At 44.2% G+C, this 21,899-nt stretch overlaps 1 protein-coding gene across 5 annotated transcripts in view; it reads right to left on the bottom strand.

The window, feature by feature from the left end:
- dlg3 (discs large MAGUK scaffold protein 3) overlaps positions 1-21,899 on the bottom strand; it is a 97,479-nt gene that overhangs the window by 2,539 nt on the left and 73,041 nt on the right. For 3 of the 5 annotated variants that reach the window (XM_062963988.1, XM_062963987.1, XM_062963986.1), the window contains 10 exons: positions 7,699-7,813; positions 5,667-5,843; positions 5,258-5,333; positions 4,450-4,549; positions 2,330-2,371; positions 1,570-1,620; positions 1,352-1,453; positions 1,035-1,207; positions 842-951; positions 224-315 (listed from right to left, as the gene is read on the bottom strand). In XM_062963988.1, coding sequence (XP_062820058.1) covers positions 224-315; positions 842-951; positions 1,035-1,207; positions 1,352-1,453; positions 1,570-1,620; positions 2,330-2,371; positions 4,450-4,549; positions 5,258-5,333; positions 5,667-5,843; positions 7,699-7,813 — 1,038 coding nt within the window. Of the gene's footprint in view, positions 1-223; positions 316-841; positions 952-1,034; positions 1,208-1,351; positions 1,454-1,569; positions 1,621-2,329; positions 2,372-3,152; positions 3,199-4,449; positions 4,550-5,257; positions 5,334-5,666; positions 5,844-7,698; positions 7,814-20,078; positions 20,193-21,899 lie in introns of those variants that run through there. The other 2 variants (XM_062963991.1, XM_062963989.1) reach the window with 2 other exon arrangements.

Below are 21,899 nucleotides of genomic sequence, written 5' to 3'. Positions count from 1 at the left end.
CTGAGCAGCAGCCTTAAGGCTCCCCCCCTTCTGTGGAGTTTCACCCCACTCTATGGATCTTTCAGCCACACCCCAGGGTTGCATTATTCAGGCCCACCCTCATTTATGTTCTAACCAACAGGCTAGTCCATTCCCGGCTGGCTTTTCAGCTTCTTCCAAGCCCCACAAAATGATGCCAAGCATGCCGCGGTAGCTTCTATGAGAGCCCAGCCTGGATTCTCACCTGTAAAATACTCTCCAAACTCCTGCTCCAACTTCATGGCTTTGTCAAAGACCTTGTTCGCTTGCTCATACGTCTGCCGCCGGTTCATCTCCCTGTCGGCCCAAAGAGAGCAGCCTCATGCAATCGTATCAGGTGCAAAGCCAGGCCCTGTGCTACCAGGGAATATGGGTGCAGTCATAGCAGGCGACTCAGGGAGTGGAGCTCTGAGGCTCTGCGCTCCTCCCTTCCTCCATGTGCCTGAAGTGAGCCTGAAGGCAGTGGGAACTGGGACAATGTGAGCATGGCCTCCCTGGCTTCAGCCCCTTCACCCTCGTCCCTAGGCAAACTGCCCTCTAGGAAGGACGGGTCCATGACTCCCTTGCAGCTGTGAGCTGCTGAAAGCTCTAGTATGCCCGTAGTCAGGTCTGGGGCCAGATTCTATGAGAGGCTGCTCTAAGGAGAGCAGTCCAAGAGGCCGGATCCCTGTTGCTAGAAGTCCAACACACTCCCATTGGGCCAAATGCATTGCTAACTCCCTTCAAGACATTCCTCTGGCTTGAGTGGGGAATGCCCCCTCCTTCCTGCCACCCGCCATTACTCCCCAAAGGCATCCAACCCCCCAAATTCCCCAGGACTTACATCAGCGCCTCAATAGATTTGGGCTTGATGAAAATTGCAATGGGGAACAGTTGCGCTTGCTGCAGCCTCTTGATCGCGTTCCCAGACACATCAAGGATGCAGTGCTTCCCCTGGAAGAGGGAGGGGCGTCTGTTACCACACTAACAAGCCTTACGGTTTGCCCCCCAGAAGCAACAGTGACCAGGAGACCCACCCGCTCGGCTACTGCTCGCACAGATTGGATACTGGTCCCGTAGAGGTTGTCGTTGAACTGCCCAGCCTCTATAAACTTGCTGTCTTGGATGTCCTTCTCCATCTGCTCCCGGGATGCCACAAAGTGGTAGTCTTGCCCATCGACCTCGTTCTCACGCCGGGGCCTGGTCGTGTCTGGAAGAAAATGCACCTGTCTGCCTGCTGTTCAGACACACATCAAGAGAGATGGTGGCACAAGGGTATCAGATCCTTTTGCCGGTGCTCGGTAATAACCCCTCCCCTCCCTCTTCATAAGGAGCCACGGGAGCAAGTATTTACGGGGCACGCAGGAACCAAATTTGTGTGGGAACTCTGAGATGAGGTCATCGTTGACGCGATCCTTCATGGGTCCCAGGACTATCACCGGCCGCGCATAGTGAACTGTGAGGAGAGAGAGATTTAGAGTGCGGCTCACCCAGGAGGGGAAACCCACAAGGCCCACCAACGACCTCCCAATGGCTGCAAAACAGCAGCTGCATCTCCTCCTCCTGACTTACTTTCTTGTCGTGTCACGGGTTCATATGACAGAATGGTGTCCTCTTGTCCTTCTGAAAGAAACAAGAAGGAAAGAGTTAGATGCTGACAGCCAACCCATCCTGCAATCTCAGAGACTGAGTCTCAGCAACACAAGCCATTTTTCTATACCATTCAACCCAAAAAGGTCTGTGTCAAGGCAGCGGTGGGCAAAGTGTGTTCTTGGGCCATTTGGGGAGTACTTCACAGGCCATTTCGAAATTTTAAAAAAGTTTTTTACTCTAAAATGCCCTTTAAGTGATTAGGTAAAAAGGTAAAGGTTTTCTCCTGATGTTAAGTCCAGTCGTGCCCGACTCTGGGGGTTGGTGCTCATCTCCATTTCTAAGCCGAAGAGCCGGCGTTGTCCGTAGACACCTCCAAGGTCATGTGGCCAGCATGACTGCATGGAGCGCCGTTACCTTCCCGCCGGAGCGGTACCTATTGATCTACTCACATTGGCATGTTTTCGAACTGCTAGGTGGGCAGGAGCTAGGGCAACAGCGGGCGCTCATTCCGCTCCCGGGATTTGAACCTGGGACCTTTCGGTCTGCAAGTTCAGCAGCTCAGCGCTTTAACACACTGCGCCACCACCAGGGGCCCTTTAAGTGATTAGGCAGGGCCAAAAATGTGGCAAAAACGCCCTCATGTCCCCCAGGGAGTGCTGGGAGGCATCTGGGGAGGAATGGGTCAAGCAAAGGGCCACAGGAGTTTGCATCTAGAACGGGCAATGGGAGGCACACTTACTGGAACTGCTCTCGCTGTCACTGGTGTTGGATGTCACTCCCTCTGCAATCAAGTAAGAGACCCCAGTGAGTACATATAGATGGCACTGGGAAGGTTAGTTGCCAAATACTGATTGATGGTCACAAGCACCGGGGAAGAAGGGGCACCGAAGAGGGAAGAAGAGCAGGGCAAGGGGAAAGGACTTTGGGAAAGGCCCGGTGCACCTCTGAAGGGAACTCTGGCCTCCTTACCCTCCAGAACAGCAGCAAATGAAGGGCTGCATGTATCTCTTGACAAACACAAGCCGAGCACTGCTTAGACCTATCCTGCCTCAGCACCCCATCTCTGCAGGGGACCCAGGGAGACCAGCTGGGCCGAAGCACAGACACTCTGCCCTGGTTCCAGCTAGCCACTTTCTATGGCATAATCCTGCCACAGAGGAGGAAGTGGGGTTGGAGGAGAGGAAGGGGGGACTGGCAGAGCATGCAAGGGAAGATAACAGGAAAACCCACTGGAGCGAAACACAAACCCCTTTTGTGGCAGGAGGAAAGAGAGGCTCACATACAATGCCAGCACTGCTCTGTTGGGACTTTGGCAACATGAGGAGTCTCTCCCTTTCTGGCACTCATCAGCAAGTGTCCGCCATTTGAGGGTGCAACTCCCTGCACTCAGAGGGAGTGCTGCCTGTGGGAGACTGGTTTGCAAAGTCCCTCAGCTGGGCTCCCTCGCCATGCATAAGGAGGTGTAAGACACGGCAATGGACTGGCTGGGTTCAAGGGAGACGTTCCCGGTCAAACACATGCGAGCAATGAAACATGATCATGTGCAGTGAAATTCCACTTACTCAGGTTCTTTGCGCCATAATAATCGTCACTTAACCCAGGGAAGTCCTGATTCACAGCCAATCAGAAAAGGTAGAAAAGGTGGAAAGAGAAAAAGAAAGAGAAGGCAGGAAAGACAGAGTGGGGAGGAAAGACAGAGCCAGGACAGCATTAGTGACAGGAGTGCAGAATGGCTCAGAGCTGCAACAGCAAGTGACATTAACGCTCCTGATCGACACCTGCAAAGGGCCTCTCTGCCTCCAAAGCATGAGAGGAATTTGGCATCACCAGATGGAGCCCTGGCTCTCATGAAACCAGTGGCCAAGAGGCAAAGAGCCAAGAAGCACACTGCCAGCAGGTGACTTGCTCCACTCCATTCCTCTCACCAATCCACACGCTCTTACTTCTACTTCACTGCAGTTATTAACACAGAACAATCGCTAACCAATAAACAAGACAAAGGAAGGTTTGCAGGGCTTTGGAGGTCGGCCCTGAGTCTTTACTGTAAGGCTTAAGCGGCAGAGGGTGAAATAGAAGGAGCCTGAGGCTGTTAGGAATTGTGGGAGTTGAAGTCCAAAACACCCAGAGGGCTGATGTTTGCCCATGCCTGGGTTATTCGGTCCGCATACAAGGCTGCTTGTGACGGCTGGCACAAGGAAGCTAACACGTGCCACACTCTGGGCTTGTGCTACAGCAGAAGAGAGCTTTCTTTGTTGACTTGTTCCCACCAGTCAGCCCTCTTTATAGTAAGTCTATGCTCCAGAACACAAGCTGTTTTGAGGGTTTCACAGAAGCCCAAATATGGTAACTTAAGATACATTGTACTGATTGCATATCATTTACATACTCCCCCTTATTTATTATGTGCCTTGGGGCAAGAGAAGGAGCGGCGCTTGCTATCGGCAGACTGAGTTTTTACCACAGATCCCAGCAAACCTGATGGGATCAGGCTTCCCAGTGGGTTTTGTTGGACCAAGATGACCAAATGGCCTTCTACACCCATGACAAGAAGGAAGAGAGAATGTCAAGCAAGAACTCCAAATGAGAAGGCAGAATACTGCAGAGCTTGGCAGATCTCCATGTGGGAGGACAGAACATACAAGGCGGGTTGGAAGAGTCACTAGCGGAGATCAAGCGAGGAGGAGGAGCAAGCAGCGCTGACCGGGAGCCGGCTTTGCAAGGAGGAAAGGGAGCGCTCTTGGCTGCTCATGCTCTCAGCCCTGTGGACGGAAGTTGGGCTCCTTTCAATGCAGAGACAGGGGAGGCTGAGGCCGGAGGGCCCTCTGGAGCCAGACTCTGAGCAGGACAGCAGCTACTTACGTTCCTGTCCGCTGCTCTCCTGGGCCATGTTCTCTTTGCTCTTGTAAAATGGGAATTTTCGGGAGAGGCGGAAACTCTTTTTACGTTTCGTTTTGATCGACTGTGAAGAAGATGGAAGATGGAAGGAGGGGGGCAGAAAGAAAGAAACAAACAAAAAAGAACAAACAATGGAGTTTAAAGCATGCAAGAAAAATTAAAAAAATGAACAGACAATGGTGACTGGCGTCATGGAAGCTACTCCTCAAATGAAATAATGGAAACCACATGAAAACGGGGATGTGAGAGGAAAATTAAGTGCGGAGTGGGAACACATGGATTTTAGAAACGGTGGACGATGACTGACCCATCGGCATTTTCCACAGCAATAAAGGGATGCTCCCTTTGGCTCGCCCTGCAGGAGTAATGCTGGTAGGCCTCACTCCCTCTCCTCACTCTCTGCCCAGCTGTTTGTAGGCAGGACGGCCTTCCTGAACACTCACTGCAGTTTTCTAGCTACGTTCCAACAACACAACCTTTGCAACGTTGTATTTCCCCATGAACTAGACCGGGAGATGCTAAACTGGGCAGCGGGGGGGGGGGGGGGGGGGAGGAATCCAATTTTATTTCTCATTCCCCCCCCCCCCCCATGCTTTAACTCTCTCTTTTGTATTATTGACTTGCAGGATGTTTAAACACTATTTTGCCTACCAGTACCTCAAAGCAGTGTACAATAACATCACAGTAATCAGACAAAACCAAGTAGGCAAAATAACCACTTCTTAGAAAGGCCAAGAGCTTTCAAACCCCTTCCCCTTGAGCCACCACTTACCCGGTTGGACTCTATCATCCCAGTTCGGGCATGGAACTTCACCGTTTTCAATCGCGCCCGTTCTTTCTTCTCCACTCTGGTTACATCAAAAGGAAGGAAGGAAGGCAGGTAGGCCCTGGTGTTCACAGGTGGCACCAATCCCATTGTCATCCTTCCCCTCCACCCCCTAGACTTATTTTGACTACAAAGATATCGCTGGCACCGCAAGGCACGGCTGGCAAATTCTTCCTCCTCCGTTTGTGATGCCCAGCTCACAGCACAGACGTCTCCTTGTGACAAGCAGCACATTCCCTGCCCAGCAAGGCATGGAGAAAGCATTCTGCATGAGGTCACTTCCAACTGGCTGGAAAGACACGCCACAAAGGGGGGGGGGCAAGGCACTCGTTTGCTCACTCACTCACTCACTCACCTCTTCTTGCTGGGAATGACCCCAATCTGCTCGCTCTCTCCGTGAGGGGTGACCAGCCTCGCCTGCCACCACTCGTCGTCCGAGGCATTGATGACATGGAGGATGTCTCCGTAAGAGAAGCTCAGCCCTTGGCTGGGCAGGCAGCTGTCCCGAGTCCGGTCATAGTCAAAGAGGGCCCTGCAGAGAGGCAAGAGCAGAACGGCATCAGACAAGGCCTTTTGCCCAGTCAGACCAGAATCCTCTAGGATCAACGTGGTCAGCAGTGACTGGCAGAGGCTCCTTGGGGTTTCCAGGCAAGGATTTTTGCCACAGAATGAAGTTTCCCCCTTCAAATTAGGTTTGCATTTTAGTAAGTGCTTATTCCCGGAACACAAAGGGTAGAAAAATGAAACACTTTCTCGAGGCCTCTTGCACTGAAAGACATGGCTGACACCTATTAGCAGCCCACATGTAATTCAGACTGGAGTATTTAAATACCAAATAGTCTACTTCTGTATTGGAGGCCAAAACCCTGACTTCTCTGAAATCGCTGTGACTGTTTGCAAATCTCAAGACTGAAGTTTTTAAATCTCCAAGTTTGTGACTTGCACCATTGAAACAGTTAAGGTTGTTGTTGATAATGTAGCCAAAACATAAAATGGAGAGGGAGGAGGAATATTACACTCAGTTTAACTGAATTTATATCCTGTCATACTAGATTTCTGAAAACCAATCTCAAAAGATTTCTGAAAACCCCTTAAAGCACTCAAACCACATGCAACACAGAACTTTGGAGGAAGGGATAACTGCAAATGCAAGAAAGCCCATTCCTGGCCACAAGAGGGGGCCTTTCCAGTGCTGTTCCTTGAAAGGCAAGCCCTGGCCTGTTACTCCCTGGGCACAGCTCCCAAAAGGAGTGCCTGCCTCCCTCCCTGCGACAGTCTTGGGAATTCACTTCCGACTTCAGAGATGACATGGAGGTCAAGTCCGGATCATGTCTTGCAACATAATACACCTTGTAATTATCACTGAGCTTTCCATCAGTTTCACTTCACTCTGTGCTCGAAACTACCCCGCCTGGAAGGGCCAGGCCCACTGTCCCCTGTACAAAAGGACCTGCAGACTGCTGTCTCAATCCCACATTACATAAGAGGAGTTAGCACTTAACAAGGAAACATCTTTACTTACTAAACAGGCAATCTATGACTGAAAGGCAGAGCAGGTAAGTCGAGGAAGTTACTGTTCAGGTGAGGAGCACCAGAGCATCCACTGACAGCCACAGGCCACTCTTCAACGGGCCAATGCTCATGCCACTGGGCCGGAAAGCCTGTAGCATGCAAGGCCCCATAAATGTGCCACAGTGGCTGAGAATGCACTTGGCCCCAAGAGGTCTTCTTGGGACAATGGATCTGCTGCTCACACTTCTCCTTCTGCAGCCATGCTCTCAGCAAGCTTATCTGTGCGCATGAGAGAAGCAGCATGTTGGGAAGGAAGAAGGCGAAGGAGCCACTCAGCCGCTTTGGGCTCATCGTGTACCTAAGCTCTCTGCCCAATTAGCCAGCTCAAGGGGTAATCCTCCTAAGAGCTCATCCCTTTTGCCAGCAGAGAACAGGCAAAAGACACCCAGAGAAGATGCTCCACGTAACTCAGGGCAGATCTGAGTAATGTGGTGAAACAACACACTTCCCTGCCCAGTTCCTTTAGCTTCCACACAAGAGAACACACATTCTGGAAATACTGGCAATGTGCAATACTGGAATAGAAAGGCTACACTTGCATGCACAATCCCTTGGCCTAATGGTCAACACTCAGGGCAGGGAGCTCACTTTCTGGACGCAGGTGCCTGGTGATGCTGGGCTGGCAGGAAGCCCCACTACCAGCAAAAAGGCTGAAGACTTGGACAAATTACTGTTAATAAGCACTCTCAGACGGGGACTGACTTTTCCTAGACACAAGGGATCCACAATCAAGCCTTTGACTTGGCACAACATACAGATTTCAAGAGGACTTTGCCTCATCTCCATCTGCACAAGAGAAGAGCTGTCATCCTTACCGCACATAGAGAGACCGCTTTTCACTTGTCCGAAGAGAGCCAGATCCTGAACTCATGCTGCTGTTCATCATTTGTTCTCTGAGATCATGGATCTTGGATTCAAAACGGCTGTACTCTGAAAAGAAAAAAGGAGAAAACGCATTGAACATGGACATGACACACAATCTCCTTCTCATTCCCATTCAGCAAAGCACAATGGCTCAGATGTGTTTAATACAGAAGGGAAAAGGAAACGTTCCTTATCTGACCCATCCAGACACAGGCTTTGTAAAGACAGCTCACTTGCTATCAGGTCGACTGAGCTGTACGATTAATGTGCTGCAGATCACATAAGATGGGTCTTTCACCCCCCCCCCCCCCAAATTTCAAGGTTGAACCCTCTTTGGCTCAGTAAGATTTGTCACTGGAGTTCTGAGAGGATGCTGCACTTTACAGATAGTGTCTGAAAGGTAAGGAGCACTAGGAGCAGCTGTTCATCTTATGGGAATGCGAATAAGGAACAAGAGGTTTTTTGTGACAATTTTCCTTTACAAGGGATTAATCCTAAAAAAAAATAGGAAGAACAGAAGAGGCTAGAACAATGGATCTAGACATCCACTTCCCCAGGAGCAGGAGGTGCCTCTCCATTTGTGCAGACAGAAGCAAAGGACTGTTGCAGAAGGGGACATCCCCCCCCCCCCAAGATCAGGTTGTAGATAGGGCCACTTGCCTCTAAATCCAGCACATGCTGGTTCCTTAGGATCAGTGGGTTCCTTCCTGGCATGGGTTCCTTCCTCAGACTCTCGTCTATTCATACTCCCCTTATACGTCTGACTCCCACTTCCACCCACTTCAAAATATCAAGCTCAAAAGAGAAGCAAAGAAGGAGACAGAAAAACAGCTTTATACAATAAACAAAAGAAAACTGTATTCTTATTTGTGGAGTTTAGCTTTCTTTAGTATGGCATTTAATTAGCCTTGGATCTTTCCTGGCTGTCCATAAGCACCCAGGGGTCTAAATACAAGAGAGTTCTCCATTCCTGGGATTGTATCTCAAACTTAGGACGACTCCTTTGGAGATGCTGCCTGCTTCCGTGTCCCAGAAAATACACCAAAACAAAAGGGAACCAACCAAGTCTGGTGCATTATTCCAAGAAGAGCTACAGAGAACTTGCTGCGTTGCCTCCCACTGCTCAAGGGTTAGGGACCTAGTAACTAGTGTCCCATTTTGCTTCTCCCTGTTTCATCCCTCCTTTTGCCTTGGAAACCTGAGGTCAGGGACTACCTTATTGTTTAATCTTTCCAATCTGCTCTAGCAGCCTTGACAACGAGAGGACAAATGCTTTGCATCCAAAAATAGATCAGGTATAGCCTCCTTTGTGCCACAAAAGCTTCGGCTCCAATCCAAATGCTCTTTCCAATTAGTTCCGATAGGAACTTGGCTTAGGTCAATTCCATTGATTCAATCATGACTAGCATTTGGGTTTAGGCTCCTAATGAGAAGTCAAGTGAGACTTCTATATATGCCAGTATACAGGACAGGCCAAATGAATTGCAGGAGCAGAATTCACTATCAGTAGCAGAAATGTTACGCTCCCAATTGGGCCTTGTCCTCTCTGCCTCACGCTTCAAACGCCTCTCCTCTCCCTCCAATACAAGGATGGCCTTCAAACAGGTGTAAAGGTGCAAAGATCTCAGACAGATGTCAGTTTCTGCTGGTCTTTCTTCCTGGACAAGAACAGGTACCTTGCAGCAGGAACACGGAATAACTTCCCTTAAGAGTCCACCCTATCAACTTGTATATAAATTCCACTCTCCTCTGGGTTACTGCAGAGAGCACATCCAAGATTCCAGTGACACAGACCAATCAATTTTCTGTAGCACACGTTCTCAATTGTTTACCTTATTCAAATATTTATATGCTCCCTTTCAAAACAAAGCCCTCCTAAGGCAAAGCACGTAAAATCGAAAGCATAAACCAAGTCTTCAGATATATACAGAAATGCTCCAATTAAAATCCCCAACTGGAGCTGTTCAGGCTATTATTAGGTCAGCTCAGGAAAAATTTAATAAAAAAGCAAACTCAACAAAGGTTATTCAAGTCTTTTTGAAAACGAAAAGGTAAAGATAAAATCAAACACCCAGAAGGAAAATCTAGAGATGCGGGGCAACCATATGGAATAATAATAATAATTTATTTCTTATATCCAGCCTCCATCTTCCCGAAGGGACTCAGGACGGCTTACATGGGAACAAAGACCTAAAACCACAATTGACATATACATAAAACACATTACAATTTGCAAGATTAAACTACATAATGAAACAATTATTTAAACCTTTAAAACAGATGCACAACAGGCCCCGTCACTAATGTCCAGCAGTCTAACAGAACTCAATGATGGACCAGCAAGGCCAAATGTAAGACCCAGCCAGATCCCAGTACAGTCAGTCTTTCAAATAATCCAAACTGTTTACAGTCATCTAGGTCAAAGCCAGCATTTTAAAATGCATCAAAAAATAAACGAGTAACCAATAACTAGGTACAGTTCGGGTGTTATATGTTTCTAATGTCAAGTCTCATTAAGCCTCCTGTATCAGCCGAACTTTCTAACTGGGAATAGTCTCAAACTGAGAAATACTCTAGTCTGCAGAAAGTGCTGAACTGAGGCAAGGTTCATTTTCAATAGAGTCACAGCTGGCAAAGCAGCCCAGACTGATAACAAATACTCTTAGTTGCACCACTCTGTCCAGATCAGCAGATTTCTGAATCCACAGCATCAGACTTTTCTAGATTACATTTCACCTTGTTTGCCTTCAATTTAACTTCAAATCACTTATATTGCTATAATACACTTTCCTCACGCAAATGAAGTGCTGATATCGGTAGACAAATTTATGTAAAGGTCTGAGACGATATGACAGGTAAACTCTGGAACTAAAAACTTCTTGCTGTACATGCAAGAGACTGCAGGCGACCAGTGACAATTCAGTATTCACTACATAAAGGATCATTCTCAACAGCCACCATTCATTATAGAAAACGGCCCTATTAAATATGAAATGTTAATACTGCAACCTAACTAACCCTTCTGTCACAATTTAGAGGGTAAAAGAGCAGAACAATAAACTCACTAATATCAGAATACGGACTTCTGGCTGTTCCTTAGAATGCTCTGCCGCCAAGACCACCTCCAGACATTTTTGGACTACAAATATTTCCATAGACACAAGACAACAAATAACTGGAACAGTCCTATATCCTTGAACAATGTGCGTGTTGTATGCGTATGCTTAAAAGATGCAAATGACAGATAAATAAATACACATCTCGACTCTTGTCCTTCCTTAGCATATTACCACATTTTGTTCTCCATTAAACACAACATTCTAACACAGGTTAGTAGTACTAACTTTAATTTCTATTTATTCAAAACATGGAGCATATTAAAAACGTCAATCGCTGTGATATTTGACATTGTATGAAAACGCTGGCAGGAGTGTTCTTGTTTTTAAAACTAAACAATTCTAGCCTTGAAGCTACAGAAAAAGAATGAAAAACATTAAGTGCTACCTGTAAACAGTTGAAGTTCAACAAGGTCCCAACACAAATCTAAATAAAGTGATACTTAAAGGGACCAACAAATAAGAAGTTAAATCATCAGCCAACAAGCTGGAGGCTTCTACATTAGCTTAGAAGGTATTTGTTTAGAATGTGCATAGGTTGTATGTTGTAGAATTAAATAAAGGTGTGTTAGTTACTTTTGCATACGAGAAATTGTTTTATTGAAGTTTTGATTTCATTTTATGTTGTTGTATTTTATGTTTTTTATTTGTATGTTTGAATAAAAATTATTTTTAAAAAAATGAATCCAATAATTTTCCACTGAATAAGGAGAAAGATCCAAGAAAGCAGTTTCTTCTCAGATACCATTTTCATATTCCTAATACAACATGTTACTAGAAAGGTGTAGATTTCTTAGCCCCCACTTGGTTTAGGATTAAAAATTCACTATGTTGTGCAACTGGAATTTATTTTCTTCTAATTTCATTGTTTCTTCAACCATGCTGGTCCAGTGTAAATCTGAACCTAGGTGAGGGTTCCTTGGCTCAAGTCCAACTCCAACCCTTATTAATATGGCCCTACCCGCCAACAAAAATTAATACCTGAAAATTTAGCAATGCCAGATTCCTACAGCAAGGGAGAAAGAAATCACAAATATCAGAAAAAGAAAGGACGCCTGCCCCATATTGCTGAAGATTCCACAAAAGGGTATTGATCAGGGCTTAGAAATATGCGGGCCACTCTTGTGTTGAGGTCAGCATGTCCCTGTCCCATTAGCCGTGTCGATCCGCATTAGCTTTCTGCTGACAATGCAGGGTTCTAAAGCTCCACTGCAGAATCGAAGAAAACAATAACCGATTACTGGGCTTTTCAGTCCCTGGATACAAATTAGAATCACAGAATCAAAGAATAATGGACCATCTAGTCCAACTCCCTGCCCTGCAGGAAAAGCAATCAAAGCACCCCTGACAGGTAGCCATCCACCTTCTGTTTAAAAGTCTCCAAGAAAGGAGCTTCCATCACACTTAGGCAGAGAGTTCCACTGTTGAGCAGTTCTTCTTTCAGTCAGGAAGTTCTTCCTAATAATGTTCAGATCGAATCTCCTCTCCTGTAATTTGAACCCATGGCTCCATTAAGTCCTAGTCTTTAGAGCAGAAGGAAACAACAATTCCTTATGACATCTTTTCCAACTAGTTAAACACGGCTTCTCTCATGTCTCCTTCTCTCACCTTTCTCTTCTGGAAGCTAAACAGACCCAGCTGCTCCCAGACCTTTGATCATTTAGTCACATTGTAATGGCTACGGAAACCAAAGAATAAGCATGTACTGTCCCAACTCAATTACCCTCATTGGGACTATGTTACCCTTGTTCAGGCAGATACCACCATCACTGGGTGTGAAACAAGCAGAACAAGATGGAGACTGAGGGAATTAAGAGACGTCGCTTCCAAAGACACTTATGGGAAGAGTAGTCCTCTCCCTACTGGAATACAGTGTTGTCTTTAGGAGGAATTGGTTCTTTGTATTGCTCACAAACAAACAGCAAAGAAAAGGGTGGGGGAAAATTAAGGTTTATTAATTTTGTTGATACCTGTTTGAAGGTACCTCACAACCTCTGAGGATGACTGCCATAGATGTGGGCGAAACGTCAGAAGAGAATATTTCTGGAACATGGCCACACAGCCCGAAAGACATACAACAACCCTGTGATCCCGGCCATGAAAGCCTTCGACAACACGTCTCATGATCTTAAGCGTTTGAGTTTTTTCCAAGGCCTCACTAAATATTAAAACTCTCAGTCCCTAAGCTCAAAAGCCATGGGGTTTTGTATCTGTGGGGCTATAATCAGCTTCCTACCCGCACACCAACCCAGCAAGCCTTATGCTCAGTATCCTGCATTGTTTCATGCTTGTCACAGACTCCACATCTCCATAGAACTTGTTTCTATGGAAAACCAAGCTTGGAAGGAAAGCAGCTGCCATATTAACCTCTAATTGGCTGCAAATCTCAAGTGTCAGCCTGAACACCAAGCCGTATGTGTCACTGCCCCATGAATGTTTCACGAGAGACAAGGATGTCACATCCCACACTAACCACAGCAGTTCACTCAGTGAGCTCAATTGGCTGGGAAAATTAACCTCCTCTTCCTTTCTTCAAAAGCCACAGAAAGTTGAACACAGTGTCAGAGTCATGAAAAAAAAAACCAGGCTGAAAAGCTCCTACCTGAAGCAGGCCTCTTTAGTGGCAACACATGAAATGGGCAGCCTGCTGCACCAACTGCACCCTGAACACCTCTCAGAAGCAAAATGCTAGGCTCATCCTGTCTTCACAGAAGAAATTAAGGTTCTTCCTGCAACAACTGCATGTTTCAACTAAATTATAAGAACAAGTAAGTATTAAGCATATGAACATTCGACCATAAGGTACCAGATCCAGTAAGAAATAATGCCTGCCAGGTGATTACTCCTTGCCAATCCTCCATTGCAATGGCCCTCCTTGACTTCATTTGCACAAAGCCAAGACTCCTCAGTGGGAGGACTTCTTTCTCAAGATACTGGCTGCCTACCAAGTTGGAAGAGTGATTCAAACGCTGCCCATTTTCTATTAATTTAAAGAGCTATCTACTCTTTCAGCTTGATCTCAGTTTGTGATCTCAGGGTTAATCTAGCCAGGCCAGCAGACATATAAAGACATAAAGGAACATGTTCTGGACCATACTGCTCTATTTAAGGGTTCAAGGAAGGTCATTAAGTCTTCTCTTCACTTAGTATCACTACTAAACTCAAGTCATACATGATTCATAACACATAACCACTCAGTTCGCCACAAATCCAACTAACCTAAAGCAACGAACAATTTTTCATTTCAAAGGTCTGCTTGGACATCTTTGGCCCGCACGGAAGAAAATGAGCTTTAGACCAGATCTCCCTGGCTCAAGGGATTCCACCCTGGCAGCAGCATCCTCAATCTCAGCAGGTTCTGATCCGTCCCATGCTTACATACTTTGAAACCTTTCAGATTCTCCTGGCATTTCTCAGAAAGCTCTGGTGCTCTTCTCTCCAGGATGACCTCAAAAATAACAAACTTCCTTTCTCCTCTGAGCCTAGGTACTAATGGAGCTGTCATTTATACATATTACACAGCTGAGTAAGGCCAAACATTGCAAAGCCCAGTGGCATTTTAGATACTTAGCCAGCAGCAGCTGCTGCTAAATCTCTGGCTCCACTCCTGCCAAACACAAGGGCCCAACCCATGAAGTGTCTCAGGTTACTTTACTAAATCTCACTTTGCAAACGGAACCTGAAATACAGGAGTAAAACCCGACTTCCCTTTCTGCACAGACAAGCAATGTACACCACAGTCTACATAAAGCTACTTGGGCTCTGAGTTGGAGGCACTTCCTGCTCAACTTCTGCACCTCTTCTTCCACAAAGTCTCTTAGGGAAAATGAGTAGGATGGGTTGGACAATGACAAAGGTCCAGGATCAAAGGTCACATTTCTGCCCTTAGAAACACAGACCTATGATTGCACTGTGTCCTTTCCTAGTACAGAAAACCTTTCTGTGAAAAAATATAAAAAATACTGATAGGGAGAAGACAGCTGTGATAAGGAACATGAAAATTCTATCAAGCAATGCTAGTCTGTGTGTGTGTTCCAACCAAAGGCTCAGAGCATTTCAGCTGGCAACCAAAACACAGTGTTAGCTCTGGGTGCAGAGAGCTTAAAGGCAGGTTTTGCCCCAAAGACCCTCTGGATTAGCCATCTTGGCAGCTGCCACTCAACCTGCTGTGACCAGCTTTGACCGCATCCCTGAACACACACGCAAACAGCGCTTTTGTGAGAGGATTATAGAGTTTCAAGAAACCCTGCCATTTCAAAACATGGTGCTGTATTAGTAGTATATTTCCCCCAGCCAAAACCACCTACCACAAGTTCAATTTTTTGTGTACCTCTTCCTCTCTAATGAATGAGCATTTTCTCCCAAAGGCAGTAGTGGTTCCATTTTGTGCAATGATATACAATTAACCATACATGGTAGTAGTCTGAGCAATCAACTAGGAAACCAGGATGGAATCCCCACTCAGCCATGGAAACCTACTGGGTGACCTTAGGAAAGTCCCATTCTCTCTGCCTCAGAGGAAGGCAATGTGACACACCTCTTTGAGATACATCTTGACAAGAAACCCATACAATAAGTCAGAGCCAACTTGAAGGCATCAGAACAACAACACAAATATTCAGTAGACAACATTTGTACCTTTAAACCAGGGGTCCCCAAACTAAGGCCTGTGGTCTGGATGTGGCACTCCAGGGCACTGACCAAGCCCCTGCTCTAGTCTTTAGACTTAGGGTCTTCCTGAGTCTGACATGCCTTGAAGGCACACAACAACAACAACAATCCTAATTTACTGAACTGTCTACTCAGCCAAAAGCAGGCCTACACTTCCCATTTAAAGACTGGTAGATTTATGTTGGTTAAAACTATACTGTTTTTTCATTTTTTTGCACTACAAATATGTACAGTGTTTACAGGAACCTCTTCATGTTTGTTTCAAATTATAGTCCAGCCCCTCAACAATGAACCAGCCCTTGGCTTAAAAGGTTTGAGACCACCTGTTCTGTACCCTCAGCAAATCTGACTAAATACAGGTGGGTAGTGACTAGCTATATGGCTACTAGACATCACACAAGCCCCTATTTCAAGCCAGTCCTTGAAAAAGTTGCTGACAAATATCTACCATAGCCACAGATCTCAGGAAGGAAAAGCTGCAGGCTGCATAAGGATGATATGGAGCAATGCTCTCAAAGGCACAGAATGTGGGGCAGGATGAGCCACTCAAGGAATAATCCAAGACATTACAATACTATGATTATAATATGGCACAAATATGATATCGGACCTTGGAATATTGGGAAAAAACATTGCTGGTCCTTCAGATTCTAAGAAGCATTGATACACAGAATAGCAGGAGAGCTACTAAAACTCTGTGCAGAGACCCAAAACGCAGCCCTCTAATACTGATCCATCTTGATCCAGTTGTGTTTTTAATTCCAGACAAGAAAAAATCAGGGCCAGCTCTCAACAAAGGATTCCCTCAGGCAAGAAGCAGCCAGGCTTTGAATCTGCAAGGCAATTAAATGCTAATCAAGCTGGCCATTTGCAACATTCACACTTGCCTCAAATAGACAAGAGTTCCTTCTCCCAACCTGGACCTAGAATCATAGAATCGTAGAGTTGGAAGAGACCTCACGGGCCATCCATCCAACCCCCTGCAAGAAGCAGGAAAATCTCATTCAAAGCACCCCCGATAGATGGCCATCCAACCCTTCATCTAAGTCATTAATAAAGATATTGAACAGAACCGGGCCCAGGATGGAACCCTGCGGCACTCCACTTGTAACTTCTTTCCAAGATGAAGAAAATGCATTCGTGAGCACCCTTTGGGTTCGTTCGCTTAGCCAATTACAAATCCACCTAACCGTAGTTTTGTCTAGCCCACGTTTAACTAACTTGTTTGCCAGAAGGTCGTGGGGGACCTTGTCGAAAGCCTTACTGAAATCCAGGTAACCCTACTTTCATAGATACATATATACCTTCCACAGATATATAAACCCTACTTGCCTAGTTTCTAACAGACCTCACAACCTCTGAGGATACCTGCCATAGATGTGGTCGAAACATCAGGAGAGAATTATTCTGGAACATGGCCATACAAACCGGAAAACTCACAGCAATCCTGTGTTTTGAATGTTTTTTTTAATTAAACTTTGTTATTTTACTTTATTCTGATTTAAACAGGGGGATAGAGGACAATTGTTGCTCTGTGTTAGCAGGGATGGGTGGAAATTATGGGGTGGGATATTATGGGGTCTTTTTATAGAGTTTGAATTTGTTTTTAGTTGAGTATGAAAAAATTAATTAAAAATATTAACCCGTTACTCAACAATTCTTGTAGCCCCTAAGCTATTACAAAATGCTGTCACATTTAATATGCTCTTAATCTTCCCAGTCTCTCAGACAAAAGATAAAAGCAGGATATAAATAATGTGTATATACAGGATATACAACTGGGATACAAATAAATATACCTATATCGATCAATATGCATCTATATGTATCTATCTATATAACAAAAATTAAAATATGTTTGCATGTATAGATCTATGCATGTTTGTATTTTCCAAGATGGTTCCCACTTCCAGAGAGCACTGTAACTCCCGCCAACAAGAGATCTGGATTAAACTTGGCACACAAACCACCTATGACCAACAGAACATAATAGAAGGGTTTGGGAGAAATTGATCCTGGATTATGGGAATTATAATTTACTCATAATCAAAGCACACTCTGAACCCAACTGACAATGGATATAGACCAAATTTGGTACACAGACCCAACATGACCAATTTTAAATACTATTGAGGTGTGTGGTTTCCTTTCTTTCTTCTTTTTTTTGGGGGGGGGGGGGGGGGAGAGGAATGGCAGAGCGTGATGGAAGTTGCAGTTCACCCACACTCAGAGCGCCCTGTAAATCCAACTGATGATGGATCTGTACCAAACTTGGCCCATCTATCAGTGGCCCAACTTTACCTACTGGTAGGTTTTATCAGAGACTGATCCTGGGCAACGGAAGTTGAAATCCCTAACCCGAGCAACACCAGATAACTAAGCTGGTATATAATAAAAGTAAAAATATGTTTGCATGTACGTATGTGGCTATGTTTGTTTGTATGTGGAAAACACATCCAGAGAGTCCTGTGACTCCCACAGACAAAGGATCCAAACCAAACATGGACCACAGACCCATCATGAACATCTTTACATACTGGTGGATTTTTTTTGGAAGAGGGTATTGACCCTGGAGTTGTAGTCCACCCACATCCAGAGAGCATTGTGAATCCCACCAATTTGGACCACATGTGGCACACAGACCCATCAACTTTAACAACAGAGTATGATGGAAGGTGTAGTTTACACCCATCAGACCTGATCCCCATTAAAATGAAAGAGAGGAGGACCTGAATTGCCACTCAGACAAACCTGTCAAATCACTACTATGACTCTCCAAAAAGGTATTGGCAAATCAAAGGTTAAAGGGGGGTCTTGATCCCTCCTTGAAACTCTGAAGAGGCCTTTGAAATAGATGCATTTTATGACCTGTGCTTTACCTATGCATTTTAACTTGAGGAGAGGCAGGTAACAAATAAAAAATCATGATTATTTTTTGTCCCTCATCTAATCACTTTTGCCTTCCGATATCCACAAACTTATTATTATTATTGAATATAATAATAGTCCTTTCAGCCCAGGGATGGGATGAAGTTATAAAATAATAATAATAATATTTTCTGTTTAGACTTGGGTCCCATATAATTATTATTATTGATTTCATTATTATAATGATTTCATTACTAAATAGTTATTATTATTTTTACATTATCAATATTTTATTAATAATAATCATTACTGACATGAATATGACAAACTCATTCCCCTCCTAACCCCACCCGTATTCAAATTTGGACGTATCAGGTATTTGTGCCAAATTTGGTCCAGTGAATGATAATACATCCTGCAAATCAGATATTATTATTAATAACAGTAGCAGAATTACAGTTATGAAGTAGCAAAGAAAAAAATTTTATGGTTGGGAGACACCACAACATGAGGAACTGTATTAAGGGGTTGAGAACCACTGGTACAGGGAGATTTGGGATATTGCAATAAATGATAAATTGACACGCACTATTAAGATTAAAAAGGGTTACTGAAAAAGGGTTACTGATTTTGGGAAGATATGGGGAAACTTTATGGAATTTGCATATATAGATGGTAAGGGGAACAAACCTGCAATAGAAACAATGGAATTTTGCAAATAAGTATTGTAACTGGCAGGTCTGGAGTAAAGGATCAGCACTAAGTGAAGGCAGACTGAGGTAAATAACAAGTATATAATAGAGCTAGAGGATGAATATACAGTAGTCTCACTTATCCAACACTCACTTATTCAATGTTCTGGATTATCCAACGCATTTTTGTAGTCAATGTTTTCAATACATCGTGATATTTTGGTGCTAAATTCGTAAATACAGTAATTACTACATAGCATTACTGCGCATTGAACTATGTTTTCTGTCAAATTTGTTGTATAACATGATGTTTTGGTGCTTAACTTGTAAAATCATAATGTAATTTTATGTTTAATAGGCTTTTCCTTAATCCCTCATTATCCAACATATTCGCTTATCCAACGTTCTGCCGGCCCGTTTATGTTGGATAAGTGAGACTCTACTGTATTATAGGAGTCAAGACATACATATTTCTGTATTACAATCTGTTATGAGGAAGTGGTATGTACAAGAGAATATCGCAATGTACCTGTTTGAGGGAATGACATATTCTGTATACCTGACACTATTTTTATAAAGGAACACACTGATAAACTAATAAACACATTTAAGAAAATTTAACTAATAAATAATATATTATTATTTATACTTTTAAACATGTATGATTAATACTGTTTAACTATTTACTATTATTATTCATTTGTGATCTGTGCAGGTAATTCCAAAACCAGGGACTGTTTTCCCCTTTGTATTGCACTGAATTGCCCATAAGGCCCGGGGCATGATGGTACTTGTAGTCCAAGGCACCTGGAGGCTGTCAGGGAGAAAGGGGGCGGGGCTCCAGAGGGGCGTGGCCGACTGGGCAGGGGCAGACTACAACTCCCATCGTTCCCCGCGCGCCCCACACAGGCCAGAGGCCTTCTGCTATCTCCTCGGGCTCCTTCTCGAGCGAAGGCCCGCTCCCACCGCCCTCCCGTACCTTACCTGCCCCGGTGCCAGTGCCGAAGCCCGGCTCCTCCTTCCTTTCTGCCCGGCCCCTCTCTGCACACAAAGCACAGCGGCCAAGCTGCCGAGCCGGGCGGGAATGCCGAAGCCACACCCCCTCAGCTGGCTTCTGTCCAATCGTAGCCGAGCCGCTGAAAGCTCGGACCAATCGGGCGTCGCGCTACCTCAGGACGACCCCGCCCCCGGAGCCGCCCAATCTCCAGCCACGCTCTCACACAGTCTTCTTTTTTTCTTTCCGCTCCCACCCAATCGCGGCTCGCTGTCCCACTCAAGCTCCGCCCTACCAGGCTGCTTTGGACCAATCGCCGCCCTCTCTTTCAGTCCAAAGGACGGCGCTCCTCTCTCTCGCTCCCATACTCCCGGCTGAACTCTAAGTTTCAGTCACCTCAGCTCCTCTTGATCCCGCCCTCGCGACGTCAATCAAACCCCTTCCTCCAATCACCTCTCGCCTCTACAACCTCGTCAGGTGCCTTTCGACCAGTAATTTTACAGGTCTCTGAAAATCTTGCCCTCTATTTGCATATGAAAGAGACCCCTCCCACTCCAGTCCCTCTCGCCCTCAGCTCAGACACACACGTTACTTCTCTTGTTTCTCAATTATAATACAGTAGAGTCTCACTTATCCAACACTCGCTTATCCAACGTTCTGGATTATCCAACGCATTTTTGTAGTCAATGTTTTCAATACATCATGATATTTTGGTGCTAAATTCGTAAATACAGTAATTATTACATAGCATTACTGCGTATTGAACTACCTTTTCTGTCAAATTTGTTGTATAACATGATGTTTTGGTGCTTAATTTGTAAAATCATAACCTAATTAGATGTTTAATAGGCTTTTCCTTGATCCCTCCTTATTATCCAACATATTCGCTTATCCAACATTCTGCCAGCCTGTTTATGTTGGATAAGTGAGACTCTACTGTATAATATTTTAACATAATAAATATAATAGTCTAATTATAATTATAAAATAATTTAAGTGTATAATAATATAATTATACAATTTAATAATTTGATATAATAATAATTTAATAATTTAATATAATACAGTAGAGTCTCACTTATCCAAGCCTCGCTTATCCAAGCCTCTGGATTATCCAAGCCATTTTTGTAGTCAATGTTTTCAATATATCATGATATTTTGGGTCTAAATTTGTAAATACAGTAATTACAACATAACATTACTGCATATTGAACTACTTTTTCTGTCAAATTTGTTGTATTACATGATGTTTTGGTGCTTAATTTGTAAAATCATAACCTAATTTGATATTTAATAGGCTTTTCCTTAATCCCTCCTTATTATCCAAGATATTCGCTTATCCAAGCTTCTGCCGGCCTGTTTAGCTTGGATAAGCGAGACTACTATAATTGTATAATAATATAATTACACAAATAAATATGATAATAAATATAATACTACAATATATAATATAGTATTCTAATTATAATTATAATTGTATAATATGATTCCAATAATAAATATTATTATAATAAATATAATACAGTAGAGTCTCACTTATCCAACATAAACGGCCGGCAAATGTTGGATAAGCGAATATGTTGGATAATAAGGAGAGATCAAAGAAAAGCCTATTAAACATAAAATTACATTATGATTTTACAAATTAAGCACCAAAACAACAAATTTGACAGAAAAAGTAGTTCAATATGCAGTAATGCTATGTAGTAATTACTGTATTTATGAATTTAGCACCAAAATATCACAATGTATTGAAAACACTGACTACAAAAATGTGTTGGATAATCCAGAACGTTGGATAAGTGAGTGTT

This window comes from Anolis carolinensis, unplaced genomic scaffold, assembly GCF_035594765.1.
Source record: "Anolis carolinensis isolate JA03-04 unplaced genomic scaffold, rAnoCar3.1.pri scaffold_12, whole genome shotgun sequence".
Lineage (NCBI taxonomy): Eukaryota > Metazoa > Chordata > Lepidosauria > Squamata > Dactyloidae > Anolis > Anolis carolinensis.
Note: the sequence above shows the minus strand (reverse complement) of the source record. Positions and strands in the feature narration are given on the sequence as shown.